Source organism: Aphis gossypii, chromosome 1 (genome assembly GCF_020184175.1).
Source record: "Aphis gossypii isolate Hap1 chromosome 1, ASM2018417v2, whole genome shotgun sequence".
NCBI lineage: Eukaryota > Metazoa > Arthropoda > Insecta > Hemiptera > Aphididae > Aphis > Aphis gossypii.
In genome coordinates this window covers 39704992-39722697 of record NC_065530.1, presented here as the reverse complement: position 1 = coordinate 39722697, position 17706 = coordinate 39704992, and the positions used below count along the sequence as shown (strand labels likewise).

The 17706-nt window shown below is 27.1% G+C and overlaps 1 protein-coding gene across 3 annotated transcripts; it reads right to left on the bottom strand.

Moving 5' to 3' along the window:
* Nucleotides 1–284: 284 nt before the first annotated feature.
* Nucleotides 285–16766, bottom strand: LOC126548888 (uncharacterized). 3 transcript variants are annotated; one of them, XM_050196950.1, is made up of 6 exons: nt 16388–16766; nt 4837–5502; nt 3701–4767; nt 3431–3618; nt 525–632; nt 285–442 (listed from the first exon to the last, which is right to left on the bottom strand). In XM_050196950.1, the coding sequence occupies exons 1-6, from the start codon at nt 16394–16396 to the stop codon at nt 300–302; spliced, it is 2181 nt and encodes a 726-aa protein (XP_050052907.1). In that variant the 5' UTR covers nt 16397–16766; the 3' UTR covers nt 285–299. The 3 variants fall into 3 exon arrangements, with proteins under 3 accessions (XP_050052907.1, XP_050052909.1, XP_050052908.1); XM_050196952.1 differs by lacking the exon at nt 16388–16766 and adding an exon at nt 14446–14463; XM_050196951.1 differs by lacking the exon at nt 525–632 and having other exon boundaries at nt 16388–16765.
* Between the last annotated feature and the right edge of the window lie 940 nt (nt 16767–17706).

Sequence of the window (17706 nt, the reverse complement as noted above, 5' to 3'; positions counted from 1 at the left end):
TATGTCACACGGCTTTCTCGAATGAATAGTTACAATTTTTAGATGCATACAGCATATTATACATGAAACATTTTTAAGTCAATTATTATCAATCAACCCAAAAATGTATAAATAATAATGAAACAATACCTATGTGTATACAACTATACAAATATAAAACATACTATATTAACATTAATTATTATACATAATTGATTAGTTTGTATACGTTTGTTGATCACGAACAAACTTAACAATGTCAAAATTTTGTACTAGAAATTTGATATCATTCAATCGACACACACACAACATAAAATATTTTAAAATATTGAAACATTTTTAAAATGCGTACCTGGGTTTAATCTGCGGTTTTGAGGAGTTGCTTTTGAAGGCGTAGTCGAATGTTTGCGCACCGATGGTACCACAACGTTTACAGACGGCGAACGCAGATTAAAATTTTTATCTATAAAAAATAATATACATATTAAATTATTTGTTATAAATGTTCCTAGAATAAATATAATTTTAAGTCAATCAAAACTAACCTAAGCATAAATCTTCAAAATAATGGTGGCCATAATTTCCAATTAAAAGAGTTTTCACTCGGTTGAAAATACTAAAGATACCTTGCAGTATGCGTATCATCTTAAAGACTACCAATTAAATAAAAATTTATTAGAAGAATAAGTTATATTTTCGCTCTAGTTGGCCTCGGTTTCCTTATAAAATGAGCATTATTTCCACTACTTTACTAAAGTCTCCTAACACGGATAGACGAGATTGCGTCTTCATTAAACACTGGCGATTAAATAGTTCTAATAAAATATTATATAGGTAATAGAGTGAATGACGGAAACTAAAAACATTTTCTTTTAAGTAAAACATCATAAATGAAAACCACATTTTACTTTCTAATGCAATGTTGCATAAGGTTCACTGTGGTGGAATTTTCTTATTAAAAGAAAATAGTGATAACTATTATAATATATTAAGAATACGGAAAAAAGTACAACAAGTTGACCAAAAAAACAATACTACAATAAATTAAATTAAAAATTTCAAATGTTCAGAAACTCATATTTTTTAATAAAACAAACATAAAAAAGACAGTTTGATCGTACAATTTCATTTTATCAAAACATCACATTACCTACATCTTCAATATAAATACCGAAGTATAAACATTTTTTAAATTAAATTAGCTTAGAGTGGAGTAAAGATTTTATTGGTCAGATAATATGATAATATTATATGTACGTATTATTTACAATAGCCACTTGCATTTTATTATAAAAAATCAAAATATTTCACAATATAATCACACCAATTTGACACCCTGTAGTTATTTTTACTTAGTGAAATAAAATATTTACCACACAATTATTATTAACTATTTTGAGATATGTTTCACTATTAACCTAATTTAAAATATTGAATGTATTATAAGAAAATTGTTATTGTAAAAAAAATATATTATTATACAATTAGGTAAGGAAGGACCTGCTTATTTTCTTCTGAAGAAAAATTAAAAATACAATGGAAAAATAAATATTCTATATAAAAAAAAAAAAATAGTAATATATTGTAGTTTAATTGAATATGTAATTACTAATTAGTTGAAAAATTAATTCAATTTTTTCACACATTAAGAAACTTTCCCATGCAAGTCAATTTTAATTATTAAACATTAATTTAATAAAAATAAATATTTTATCTACTACTATATATGTTATAATAAATATAATTTTTGAAAAAAGTATATTAATGAGTATTTTAAATAATTTCTTTTTTTTTTTAGTAAAAAATAATTTTAAATACACTTCATTGGCCTATAGGTAATATCAATATGTTTATTTTTTTAATATTTATTCAGTGTATCCTTTATACACTGTATTATAAGATGTTTTTATCTTGTATAAATATATTATTATGTATTGATTAAATACAATTATCAGAATATATTATATTGAAGTATTATTAATTATTATGTATATTGTATATATATACGTTAATTTCTAACTATTCCAAAACTAACAAAAATTACAAAGGAAAATATATAAATTCTAAAAATATTCCAAGTACCTATTTACTTTTTTTTTTATATTCAAATAAATATTATTAACACTCATTTATTCAAACACAAAACTAACATTTTATGATAATTATACGATTCTCTTTTAAATTAAAACATATTTAGAATATTTTTTTATTTTTTAAATATGAATAAAATACATATTTTAGTATACGTTAATTTGCACCATATTTAAATGATACTACAATTAGCTAATCAATGTATGATAGGTTGCCTATACTACAGGCGTATTTCTTAGTAATAAATATTTTTATATATTTTAATAATACCTCTTCTTTTTTTCGTCCTTCACTCATGATTAATTTATGAAATCAGCAACCCTTGCCCTATATCTCCACAGGATTCTGCCCCGAATACCTCACCTCTCCTCACAACTGCTATTTCTGTATAATTATTTAATCTCTTTTCTATCCATCCATCTATTTTTCAGTAATAAGTAATATAAGCGTCTTCTTTCCTCTTTATATTTACTTTTGTTTTCATATTGTTGTAAAAAAAAAATAATAAGTAATACAAGACTTAATATTGAAACATATTTGCCATATTATATTAAATAATAATATAATATAGTCTTACAGGCAACTAACTATTAACATAAAATATTTAATAAGTAGTATGATTGTTGTAATTTTTCAATTTAAAATAAACTATATCATAAATTATACTTGTTCTTACGTTGTTATTGTTTTAATAGATATAGTATTTGTGTAGTTAATTAACACATTTATTTTTATACCATTATTTATCATGAGTATTAATTTAATGTATTAAGAGTTATATTAGGTATTTAAATATATTAATATGAAAATAAATATTTTATTTTTGTAACAATCATTTTGTTACTACTATATTATGTACTTTCTACAAGATTATAATAAACACATAAATGTTACCATTGTCCATTACACTAATAACACTAATAATTTTATCACAAGATTAAATTCATTATTCTAATAATGAACTCTTTTTGCAAAAAAAAATAATTTAAATTCTTTTAATTAAATAAAATAAAATTATAATTTTTAATGGTACTATAATAAGACCTACCATGTTGATAAATTTATTAAATATTTTAAATTACTTAAATAAAAAACAAGTTTTAACTTTTAAAAATTATTCCTCATTACACCTATTTTTCTTCAATATTTTTAACATAGTATAGAATGATACAGAATGAACCGATTACCGATAAATATAATTAATCAATAATATAATACATTTATTCTATACATTAAAAAAATAAAAAATAAATGTATTTTACAGTTAATTAATTATATTTGTCAGTTATTTCTGTTTAACACTATATATTATATTAATACATTTTTTTTATTATACACATTTATAATATGTTTTACTTACTGACTAAAGAAGGATGTGATGTTGCTTGCTTCAATGTAGCTTTGGTTTCGCCACTAAGATCACTAAAAGAACTATCTCTTGAACTGTTTTGAGAACTCTTAGGAATACATCTTTGCCTAGAAGAATTAGGTTTTAGGTCTGACATTGGTAAATTGGATTCTGATCCACCTCGAGCTCTAGTTCTACGGCTAGAAAAACAATTAAATATTAATTAAAATGATTAATTATCAAATATTATATAGATAGGCTAAAGGTTATACAACTAAATACCTTTTGGCTTTTAAAGGTGTATTTTCTCTGTGAGATCTGACAGGCAATGGTTCGCTATTTGTGGGAGATTCTTTCAACCTGTTAGTATATGGTATTGTCAATGGATTAATAGAATTAATTTTGCTTTTGACATCCTTCAACCGATTGACACGGCTCTTCTGATCAGTTTTACTTTTTTCTATTTTATTCATTACAGCATCCCAACGGCCTGCTGGTTTTCTAGTTCTTGGAGCTCTGTTTTCCTGATCTTGTCTTACCTCCAAGGTTTTAGGTTTCACTGGTGTGGGTCGTTTGTAACGTTTACTAGCAGGGCTTGATGCATCTTCTGTGCATTCCGGTATCGTCGAACTAGATGGCTGATCTATTGCAACTATATGGATTTGTTGGCTGTTAACAGATGAGGGAGAAGTTGAATTATTAGAAGAAACTGGTTCTGAACTATCTTTAAGTGCAGGTGGCTCCTCAAATATTCTATCAAAATCAGAATAAACACCACTTGAGTCCATTTCTTCAATAGTGGGACCAGGGTTGTTATGATTATCTGGTTGAGTTTCAGGTTTAATATTATCTCCAGAGTATAATGTACCATCAATAACTATAGCTTTACGATGACAATGATCTTCTGCTTCACTTTCAGTAAAAAAATCTGAATCTGTCATTGGTTCGGTTGGTCCAAGTCGTTTAACCATAGCTCCACGACTAGTAGGACGACTAGTTTCACAATCACCTTGATAACCAGTATCAAGACTACTAACACTGGTTATGCTTGTAACAACTGTGTTTATTGTAGGAATATTAGGGACTGGAACCACAGCAGTTGTTGTTTTTGATGAAAAATCATCCATGGGTAAATCTTCTAGTGATGGAGTCCGATCGATTGTAAAATTATCGTAAAAAACGTGTCCAAAAGAAACAGTTGAGCGTTTTGGATAGGCACTTGCACTATCGTGTTCAGATACTGTATGATTAGAGGGATCTGAAGACAGAACTGGAGAAACTAAATCGTCATCTTTAGGCATAGAAATTGTTTCTAAATCATTCATTGTTACATCCCCATCAGAAATACACTGAAACATAATAACAAATATCATCAGCAACTTAAAGTTTTTAAATAATTTTTAAAACTATATACGTACCTCTGTTAATTGATGAGGTGACATTTTAAAAAGAAGACCTGGAACTTCATAATTTGCTTCATCACCTCTAAATTCAACCATTTGATCTGGTGATAATATACCAAGACTGTCAGTGCACTCAAATGGAAATTCTGTTTTCAAAATATCTAAATCCCAATTTTCCAAAGTAGATGTACAGCCGTCGTCAGACATGAGTTCAGCTTCTGTTTTGATATCGACAACATTTTGACACTCGGATTTACGCACCAAGTGTGCCAAGACAAACAATGCGCATTGATCACGACAAGAAAAATATCTTACTCCACATATAGATCCATCACAAACTCCATGTCCACTTTCAACTTCTACTCCACACCAATCGCCAGGACCCAACACAGTTTTACCAAAATATCTAAGAATGCCAGTTCTTGAATGCCTAGTTAATTCAACATAACTTCCAACATCTTTTTCAGACACTGTGGTACGACTAGTTGATTTAAAAAGTGAAGATGGACGAGTGGGTGGATGTACTTTATTTTCAGTATTGCTAAAAAGTCCAAATAGCATTGATGGAGACGAAGTTCGATAAGAACCATCAAGATGCGAACGGACTTTACTTGAAATATTAGAAAATCGAGATCTTAACTGGTTAGAATGCAACACAGGTATCTTGCTTTCTCCTGGAGCCTAAAACATAAATAAATTGAATCATTAATATAACAATATTAAATAAAAAAGTTAAATTAATATTGATAGGTAATATACATATTATGTAAATAAATATTAAAATACATCTCATGAATACTTATTATGTTTGGGTTGTAAAATCTACACTAGAATCTACATTTAATGATCACTTTAAATTAGTTAATATAATATTAAAAACCCCCTGTATACTATTGTGTTGTTTATATAATAGATAATAATTAAGTAAAATATGTAAAATTCATAATTAGAACATACCTAGAAAATTAAAAACACAAAACATCATTAATAGCTTCTAATTTCTATGCAAGAACACTGAATTTACAAAATTATATATACATAACTTCATACTAAAAGTTCTAAATATTTTTAAACCTTTTATCTGTGTGATAAATCTTTAAAGTTTACCTACCTATGACTAGAAGAATAATAATTCTTTGTATTAAATATTTTTGAATTATTTGTTTGATAATGAACTAGAACACAATTGTTGAGCAAGTAGGATCGTTATATTCTTTATTTTATTTTATTTTTAATACAATACATATTTATATTGAACACAGAGGAGCAAGCAGGAACTACACTGTCTGCAAACACTGTGCCTATACAAGTGAACAATCCCATTTGGTTGTTATTTTGTTAACAGGTGCGTCACTTCCTCTACATTTTTATTTTTTACAGCATAGCCATGACAACTCTTTAATACCTAATTTGATTGTCTTTTATATGAACCTAAAATGTTTACAGCATAGTTATTAGTCCCAAATAACTATATTTGAACACATATCTGTGAACAATATTAATTCACATATTAATATTAAAATATTAGAAATAAATGCTAAATATTCTTGCGTAGTATAATAAATGTTGCTATAATAATTTCAATAGCCAATCTATAATAAATACCTACTTAAAATACTTTTTTATTTTCACTCTAAAAATGACTAAAAATTATATTATTTAATGATTAAAAAACTGTGAATAATTGAGTCAAATAGAAATTTAGAATATGGAAATTACACCTAAACATATTTATTAAACAAACATTAATACATTTAAAACTAAGCAGTTAGTAGAATTTTTTTAATAATTGATACCTAATCATTTAAAACAATAGTTTAAACCTAACATTTAAAGCTTTAGTTTTTTAGACTAAGTTTATGTACCTACTACCTTTGTCCTATGCTTAAAAAACTAAAATGTCATAAAATATTTAGTTTGCCAGATTTCTAGTACCAGAAATAGATTATAGTACTCGATTATGGATATTTTAGCACTATGAAACTAATTTGTGTTTTTATAATATTATTACATGGCTAGAACCCAAAAAAAAAATATTGGCTTCATTTTTGACCGACCTATTTTTTCAGGGTATATGCCTCAACAATTGAAACCACAATTTAAAATTATTCACAATTGATACCTAACAAAAGGACATAGTTATACATAAACAAATATAAATTCACAAAACATGTACACTAACTACCTAGGTATATAGGTACCTACTTTTATATAAACAAATTATTTAGAAGCCTAAGGGAAGAAGTCCATGAAGACAAAAACAGATACCAATATCATAAGAAAAAACACAATCATTTTTTTATAACTTATTAAGGTACATACTAGATAATGTGCATAAACTGAAAATTATTAAATACCTAGTAAAAGAAAAACAATGGAAACATTTTAGTAACATTAAATTATGTACAATATACACATAACATTTGTATTAATATAATTTTTTTTTGAGATGATTAAAACTCAATATTGTATAAAAATTATTATTATTTTAGATTTAATTAATTTTTTTCTCATATAAAATATTTAAATTTAAATTATGCGTGGTCAATTTATTAGTACTAACACCTATATCGTATCGAAAAATGTTAATTTAAATATAAGACATATCAGAAATAAACCATAACATAAAATTCTTTATTTTTAAAATAATTTTCCATGATAAAATGAAACATAATAGGTAACAATGTATATAATATCATCTAGATAGATGTATTAGAAAGTAGTACATGAACAATTCGCCAAATACAAGAATCATTTATATGTACGTACACTGTACAGAGCCTAGTTTACTTTCATTTTGAACATTTTCTTAATAATACAATTGTAAAATGAAATTTTAATCATTTTTTTTTTTACACAGTGTAAATATTTACTTTAATTAAAGTAGGTACATAGTTGATTATTAATTACTTGAAAATACGTTTATATAATACCTAAGTATAATTAAGGTCTCCACCAGTCCTCTTAACAATAACTACCAAGGTTGGTGTTTAAAACATGTTCACGAATATCGATAGATTTATTCATAAATGATTAGGAAATAGGTAGTATTTGTACAGTTAATACCAAAAGCTAATAAGCAAAAACTAATACGTAATAAATATTTAAAACAATCTAAAGAACATTTTCGAAGGACAAGTAGATTGTAGATCTTGTTTTTATTACACTCGTTATTTAATTTTCAGAATTTACCATTTACGGGTCATTTGCACTTTTAATCTCAAAAATATTTTTGTTAATTTTCGTTTAATAATATTAAATAATAGGTAGTCGATAAAATAATTAGTTATTAATACTTAAGAATACTTTACAATTATTAAGATTGATGTCCGTTAACATTTTTTTATGAAATTACTCGTGTTTATATTTTAAAATATAAATGATAAACTTATGACTTGGTCAATTTTAAATAATAAGTACTAAAAATGAATGAATATTATGGATTACAATTACAAAAGATAAGGTTATTTCCCTTAAAATTGTTTAACGCTAATACGAGTATAATGTTTTTTTTTTTTTTTTTAGATATGATTTAAATTTATATTTGAAAATTAAGGAATAATTATTTTAATAGAATATATTATATAGGCGGATCAAAATAAATAGCATAGGTATTATTTTGTTTTATGTTAGGTCTTTGTATTGAACACAGCTAGTCGACCCCAAACTTCCCAAGAAGACCTTGGAATGTCCCCAACAACGAACCGTGCAAGCGTAACATTATTATACATCGGCGGACCGTGATGTTTTTTTTATTAGGTATAATGGTATCTATACCATTATGTACCTAGTAGGTAGTATGTACTGACTACTAACGTACTGTAATTTATATAGTTTGAACAAGCTAAGAAAATAAAGATTAAACATCAATCACAATAGAAGCAAGTCATTTTGAACATCAAGAAGCTGAGAAAGATAATACATTGAAGTTTTCAACAGAAGTTAAGAATAAAATAATTTTTAAATCAACATTCCTCATAAACTCGAAAGAATGTATTATATGCTTTGAAATACCTAGTATAAGTTTTTCACACTTCAACAACAAATAATCTATTGTAAAAAAAAGTTTGTTTTACACGGAAATGTATATGGATGTTTGAAGAAAACAGACTTCACTTTTAACTATGTCTAAACAGTTTATTCGTGTTCCACATAAAAAGTAAAAACATAATGCAATATAGTTTTTAATTTCGGTAATGACTTACTATAATACCTAATGATTACGTTTTATTGCAAATCGCATCATACTTTACCCATACCGTGCCTAGCGAGGTGACGCCCAATTAAAATGGAAAGGATAAAACATCATTGATGCATATCAATGGGACGAGTTTTCGAGCGAAAGAAACACGGTACCTACAACACATAATAATATTATACGATGTGTACGCGTATCACCTAGGGAGCTGAATAAATTAAAGCTAAATACTATAGTACAGTGCAAAATAGTAAGTTGTAGTATTATGTAAATGTCTGATATACCTGTGTAGCTATGTGCATCATACAGTCGCAGTATAGTATGGAAGTATGCCAAAATAAAAATACTAATTATCAACGTATATAACAACCATTTACACTATAACATATGGCTTTTAAAACACGGTGTAAATGTTTACAAAATCTTCACGGTTCGGGAATACAAAAATTAAATTGTATGAGCATGAATTTCTCAATTGTATTCAAATAAAAAAAAAAAAAAGAATACAAAACTTAAAAATGCATTTTCTACAAACTATCATAAATTATTTTGAAAAACATTCAATAGTGATATCTATACTTTCAAATCAATTTTTTCACCAAAATCTTTTTGACATTACCTACATATTTAATCAATAAGAATTTGCATACATATAATATTTAAATAACTATTTTCATAAAATATAACAAGTATTTTAATATTATTTATTAGGTAGGTTAATCGATGTATTTAGTTTATTTATAATAAATATCACGTTAAAAATAATACAGGAGATAATACCTGGATAATATCTAATAGTAGGTAGGTACCTATATAGTAGATACAGATAATTAAACAGTAAAGAAGCAAGTCTACCATTGAGTAAGTCCAATTTGACTTAAAATCTATTGTTTTAAATTCGAAAATGATGATGCACTAATTTTCTATAATTCTATGAATAAAGGAATTATTAATTCCAGGGTTAATTCCTATTATGAAAGCACCATCAAATTAAAAAAATATATTATGTTTATCTTATTTTAACACTTAGTTAGTAGTTAAACATCACGCACAATTATTATTTGATGTATAAACTGTAATGAAAATAACAGCAGTTTTAAATCTATAAATCTAAAGAAAAAAATAAAGTTTTAAATAAGTTAGACTTAATCATTTTAAACTCATTTAATACACAACACAATATTATATTTAAATTCAGAAAGAATCATCACACTAAATAGGCCGAATATTTTACAGTTATATTTTACAACCAAAGTCTTTGTGCGTGTTCAATGAAGGAGCAAACGTCAACTAGTCTCTTTATTCATTTTATAACGCATTGAAACAATTTACTAAACAAAATGTTTTTAATGAGTTACCAACCAATTGTCATAAACTAATATAGCAGAGTATATCGTCATTAATATTAATTGGTTTTAAGTTTAATTATATTTGTTTTATGCATTAGCCACAATATTATTTTACTAAATGTATTTACAACAATTTTAAGTTTATTTTATTAATAAATATTATTTAAATTATACACGATAGTACATTATTCAATAGAATATTGTATAAGAAAATAATAATAATATATATATTATTGTTTTATATAGGTATGTTAATGATATGCATAAATAAATGTATGATTTGCTTTAAACATTTTATTTAAAATATTGAAATAATTATTTATCCAAAATATATATTTGACTAATCAAAGCATTAATTTAATTTATAACAACATGATTACATGACTAGTGTAATAATTTTACCTAGAATATGAAGAACATCTAAACTCTAAATAAAATTATATACTAAAATAAAAGTCGATAAAACGAGAAGAAAACAATGTTTAAAGGTTTAGAGTTTAAATAACATACACAATGAGACGTTATGTCGGTAATATATAAGTATACATTTAACTACCGATTTTCAATTGATAATATCCTCGATAATATCGAATCACAAAGCTAAGGGATACATGTTAAGTAACAATAACAGTCAACAAATTAGTTTATATTCGTAAGTCATACTACTTAGTACTTAAAATACCCAAAAATATGAATTTTCTGATAAGTACTTAAGTTAAATTTAGGAAATTTAGGAATCTAATACAGTGTTTTCAGAACTGTGTTAAATACACGAATATAAATATTCTATCTACAACTGTGGTTAAATACAAAACAAAATAATCAAGTTTAAATTATCAGTAGGCAATACTATAAAAGCACTTTCCTTTGAAAGTAAATAATAACTGTAATATGAATTTTAGATAAGCAGGCACTATAGTAAATAGTTGATTTTAGTACCTAATGAAATAAATAATAAATATTTGACTTAAAAACTTTACACCGATGAGTATTTGTAATCTGTTTTAATCTTCTTTAAAGTATAATACCAAAATTCGTTTAGTAAAGGTGTGAAAATTAAATTGAATTAAAATCAACCTTTACAACATCGAGGTAGTAAACGATTGTTTACAACAATAGATTTCTATTTCTACAATGTACGTGGATATATTGTAAAATAATGAACAGCTACCCTTATTTTTAATGTCTAATTTAAAAAAAAAATCATTGTTTTAGTCGAGGTTTTAGTACACTTATCACATCCCAAAAAAATCTAAGAGCATTAAAATTTATAGCCTTGAGAAATAAGACATTGAGACATCGATATTTTTTTTTTATTTAAATGATTTAGTTGTCACTGACACTTGTGTTATTTAACACTTAGTCATACCTATTTATTTTAATTTAACATCTCCTGTTAAAACTTATTGTTTTTTTTTTTTTTTTTTTTTTTTTTAAATAGATTTATTATAATAAAATATAAAGAATTTATGTAAAATGGTGCAATTAATTTTGAATGTACAAAAATCGTAATATTTTGATAAATATAGCATTTTATATAAGTTTCGATAAATATTATAAAGAATTTATAATTATTATTATTTAAGATTAAAAAAGTATAAACACATTAATATTATAATTAATCTAATTAAACGACCTATTATTAAATATTTTATTGTGAGGATTTTGAACAATGTTCAACCAAATGTTCTATTTTCGACATAATCTAGGTAACTATGATAATTATTATTAAATTTAGCACAACAGAAAGCCCAAATTGTAATATTCACACACGACGTTTTACATAGATTATTTTAATTCAATGAACAAATAAAAAATATAATTTATATCTATACAAATTATAAATAGTAATAAGACTACCCAAAATATGTAAATTGGCTTAACATATTAAAGCTATTAATTATATCAGTCTTACATTTTCACTTAAATACTCTCAAGAGTTATTAAGTTTAAATATCGTTGCGTATAATACTAGTCCTTAATATTATTTAAATAATTACCTATAATAATAATAATAGGTAACACTTTTTTTATCAAATAAGATGCGACTTAATAACAAATAACTCAATTCTATGAGAAAAACATTATTTTTTATAAGTTAATAAACTTTATAATACTATTGATGAGTATTGAAACAGTAATTGGAAATACCTACAATTTAGAATTTAGATTATATATTTATACTGTCTACTGTTAATAAAGGATTTTTTTTCAATAAGAAATATATAGGTACCTAGTTGAAACCCTACTTGGCCTACTTATTGTTTTAATAATTACCTAAGTATATTTTAAAATATGAAATTCAGAAACTTAAAACTTAAAACTTAAATTTAAAGCTTCAATATCTTATGATTAATAATAACTAAAAAATAAAGGTACCTACTGAAAAATGATTAAAAAAAAGTAATACATTTTAAGTGCCCTATATATTATAATCTAAGATGTTAACTTCACATACATAATAATATAGTAATTAAAAATAATAAATCTGTTGTATTTACAGTCCACAGGTAAACGAACGTTAATATACGTAAATTTTTTAATATTTGTTATATATATAAATATTGTATGTACAATATAAAAACCTTTGCTTTCTTCACCTTGCTATACCTAAGAAACTTTCCTAAATCAAAAATACAGATAAAAAATGTATTCAATTCCAACTTATTACAATAAAATTCAAGTAAGTACTATATTGGCAAATATCGAGGTAAATATGATTCGGTGAACGTAAATTAAAATGATTACACAGTTATTTCTAAGAACGTAATTAATAATATAGAACACAAGGTATATTACGGTATATTATTAAACATCATATACCATATATTATAATTATCTTTAAGGTTAACTAAAAAAAAAAAATCAATAATTTTGTACTATATCTACATAATACTGTATGAATAAACATAATTAGTCGGATAGGTAGTTACATAAAAAAATATCTAATTATTTTATCGTACCTTTCAAATATTATATGTGTTTCAAGATAATATTAACAAAAAAACTAACATTTTAAGAATTAAGAAGCTTTTTGCAATGAGCGAATAAAATATATACCTAGTACCTACTTACTCCTAGTAGGTATATACTATGTATTGTATTTAATAAGAATACTATTCTTTTTAATTGACTGTGTGAAAACAATTTTTAAAGTTTGAAAAACATTGTTTTTTGTTAAAAAAAAAACGGCTTTAGACAATGACCAACCGTATAAGCATAGAAAGGTAATTACTAATTTTAGACCTTGATTCTGAATAAAAAAATTTTAATTACGTAAATAATTTAGGAATTATGTAACTATCCATCCAATTTATTGATCTTGAGAGTACACAAAAATAATTACTTATATTAAAATGTGTAACGTATAAAATATAACAAATTAGTTTTAAGAAGATTACGTAAAATATCTAGTAACAACATATAAATTAGTAATTAACAAGTATGTTGCTGAAGTAATTTTACGTTTTACCTACCCAATATTACCTACAATAAGATAAAATAAATAAAAAAACTTAATTTGTGTTTTCAAATAAAAAGAGAAATTTTATTTTCTAAAATAGAGTATCTATCAATTATACATATTTTCAACTAGGTACATTAATTTAACAGAAAAAGATTAAGTGCCTATTATTCTTTAATTTATATTATATTATTTTAGTTTAATAGTACCTATAGATTTATTACTTATTCACTTGGTAAAAACATTAAAGTAAGCTTTTATAAAATTGCATATCTGTATCAGTATAATAATGTATCATACCGAAGACTTGTTGCATACCCTCAAGTTCACATAACTTTTTACGATACTTATTAATATAATTTAATTTAATTAATATTATTAAAACTTAGGTATATTACTTACTATTAATAATGAATAATATACAACTCTTTGTAAATAATATATCCATTAAGATCATATAATAGTATAAAAGAAAAGTGCACAAAAACTTAGACAGATGCCTAATGATGTATTTATTATTTAACACAATATTATATTATATACATATAATGATAGAAATCTATTAAAATCGCGTATAGACTAGTTACGTGACAATTACGTGAGATCTCACTTACCCACTATTATAGTATCAACACTACCAACATCCAACATAGAATACAGGTCTAATGTCTATATATCATTATATCATGATACTAAAATATAAGCAAAAAAAAATTTAAAAAAAAAATAGGTAGTTGAAAACATTTTAAAATTAAAAGTATATAAACCTTTTCAGGATTTGTATCTATTATAAAACTTAAAAATTATCTATAATTTATTATCATTAACTATCGGATTAACTATATAATATAGGTAAACATTAGAAAATTGTTGAAAATTAGCAATCTAACCACGAGTTCAACGTAAAACAACGAATTTTATTACTTCAAAAATCCTAAACATATTTTGAAAAACAAAACAGATACCTACAGTATTTGTTGTAACATCATAGTAAGTACCTAAATGTCCTAAATAGGAAAACATCTACTACAAACTGTCAATTCGCAAACGCAGGTATTCAAATATCGAGGATTCACCTGAGTAAATAAATAGGGTATACCGTAACGTTTGAACGCTTTGAACTGTTGGTTTTGTGTTACAGGTAAACATACTCGTGTATAGATTATAATGATGTGATAATATAAAACATATATGTGTGTATATTGTTCATAATTTTAAAATAGGTCGTTTCAATGGCATATGTGAATATAACCAAGTATATTATACTACACCTCTCAAAAAAAAAAAAAAAAATCAAAAAAAAAAAGCAATAGTTTATATAAGTACGTTGAGCAATTACAGTCTATAGACGATGGTATAAACTACAAACCGCGTATATCATTATATTATTATTATTATTACTATGAGTACCTATTGTCAATTAGTATCACGTTAAAAAACGTACTATATTTTGTCCATGTGTGACAATCATATTGTTGGATATCTACACCCATGATACAACGGTACGTAGTACGTTTGTACGTATTATTATTATCATCATCGTTCGTAAATTATACATTGGGAAATGGCTGGTTGGGCGAGCTCTGTACCAAGGTTATCATCGCCGATAAAAACACGATTCACACAAATATAATAATATAATATCCGATAAAATCGGTAAAATTTAGATTCCAGCGCAGAAAAACCGAAACCAACTGTTTTGTTTCGATAAGACACGTTATAGAAGTGTAGAGAGGGCATTGGAGAGAGCTATAGACCGGGAATTATATTTTTACACCGCGATCGACGTTTTTTGATCCGTATCGACAGCGCCCGTCATCCGCGTATTATTCACGTTATCAATTATTAATATTATAATGTTATTATCGTGAGTCCGATTCCGCAAATCCGTACAATATACAGTGATCTGTTCAGGTAACGGTAATAGTTTCGTCGAACGAACGCGGCACGCGGGTTCGGACCACGGCGGTCCGTAGAAAACACGCTCGTCTCCTCGAACCGCGCGAAAAATCCACAACGTTCCACCGGTTTTCCAGATGTGAGGCGCTTCCACCGGGGCCGTATTTGTCGCAACAACAGCCACTGGGTGAGCTACTCTCGCGGGCACCTACGCACAGGCCTCAGCCGCCACCACCACGAGAGCTCATACTCGCGGAAAACCGCACGGCGGACACCTGACCCGAATATTATGTAAAAATAGACGACAGCACACGCCGAGGAATCAAACCTACTGAAATTACACGATTTTGTGGTCGTCGGATACGCGCGAGAAACGATAACAATACAGTGCGTCGTAATGGCATGATTATTACGTGTCGAGACAATCGTTATTTTATACGTTTATTATTACGATGGGTATTATATTATTTTGTCACGGCGTCGCTTCGTCGTCGTCGTGAGTCGGACGCGATTTCCGAAAACAATGGGACGGACGGACGCAATTATTATTGTGTTATTATTATTTCGTGTTTCTCCCCTCCTCGCCCGTATAAAACCACTTTTTATCACAACTTACTATAAGTATTATTATAATTTATCGTTCGTCGGTTTTCTTACCTTGGCCATTTCGCCGAAACTGCGTGGAGTGGCGATTGTACGCGAACTACGACGACTGCAAGTGTCTCCGCTGCGGATTACCGCGTTGGAAAACTGTTACGATCGCGCACATACAAAAAAATCCTGTAAACGACGAAACGGAAACGAAATAAAAAAAAAAAACAAATAATCAAATGTCTCGCAAAAATATATAGCGACCAGTGAGCCGCGGAAAATGTCTTAATGTAGCTTCAGAATCAAAAAATAAAATTCGCAAACGGGGTAGTGGGGAGGGTTTTGCGTTAGTTATTACAGCTATCGGAGGCGGCGACGACGGATCACACGACGACAATCGACGCTGACACGGACGGCGGTGGACTGAGGGCGGTCGCGTCGTGCCGCGTCCGTCGTCGTCGTCGCAGGAGTGAACGGCAGCGGGGTGGGGCGGGTCGGCGGCGGCGCGCTCGTTCGACGATCAATAAAACGGCGGCGGCGATGTTAGCGCGCACCGAACGTACCTTTACGTATTGTTATTACTATTATTTTAGGATAACATTTTATTTTTACCGTTTTTCGCGCAACTCTTCCCGCCAATATTATTATACCTAGTAATAATATAGTGATGGTCATAGATCGCGCGGCGAACACGGTCTGGACTCAGCGCTCCGGGCGGACAACAAACCGACAGATCCTTTTCTTTTTTTTTCCCGGTCCGCGTTTTAAAACTTTTCCAAGAGGCATCCGTAATTTACGTATGCCTACATCTCATATTATTAAAATATGTGTAAATAATTTTACATTATACTATTATAGCCGACGTGGAGTCGACAAGACTACGTCTCCCGTCAAAGTTTCATACGTCATGCCATGGGACAATAGTGCCGTAGAATTTGCTGTATAATATTATGTAATATGTTTATAATATAATTTATTTATTCTGAAAATTCCTCCGTATAGGTATCCATTTTGTCGTCTCGTCGTACGCCGATACGATTACGATTTACGAGTTATTTACGAGTGTTACGACCACCGCGAGATCTATGCAGACGTGTTATTATAAATAGGCATTAGGTTCGGTAATTTTATGCGATCTTTATACGATTCCAGTCAATCGTTATTTTACGATTAGATTTCTTCGCACGTTAAAGTACTATTATAGGTACACCGGTGGCGAATAGCTTTACATAACAGCCTTTAAGAGGTACCACTGCACACGTAGGTATAATACAATAGCATACGGCTGCTGGTTATGCAAACTACGACATCGCATTTTGTTATATTTATGTGTATAACAATATATTATTATGGGAAAACGACGGAGAAATCGAAAACATTTAAAC

What these genes read in the sequence shown, in the direction of transcription:
- LOC126548888 (XM_050196950.1), bottom strand. An exon ending in CACCTCATCAATTAACAGAG is followed by an intron (nt 4,768 to 4,836) that starts GTACGTATATAG and finishes ATTATGTTTCAG; the next exon opens with TGTATTTCTGATGGGGATGT. An exon ending in TTTTGAAGATTTATGCTTAG is followed by an intron (nt 443 to 524) that starts GTTAGTTTTGAT and finishes TATTTTTTATAG; the next exon opens with ATAAAAATTTTAATCTGCGT.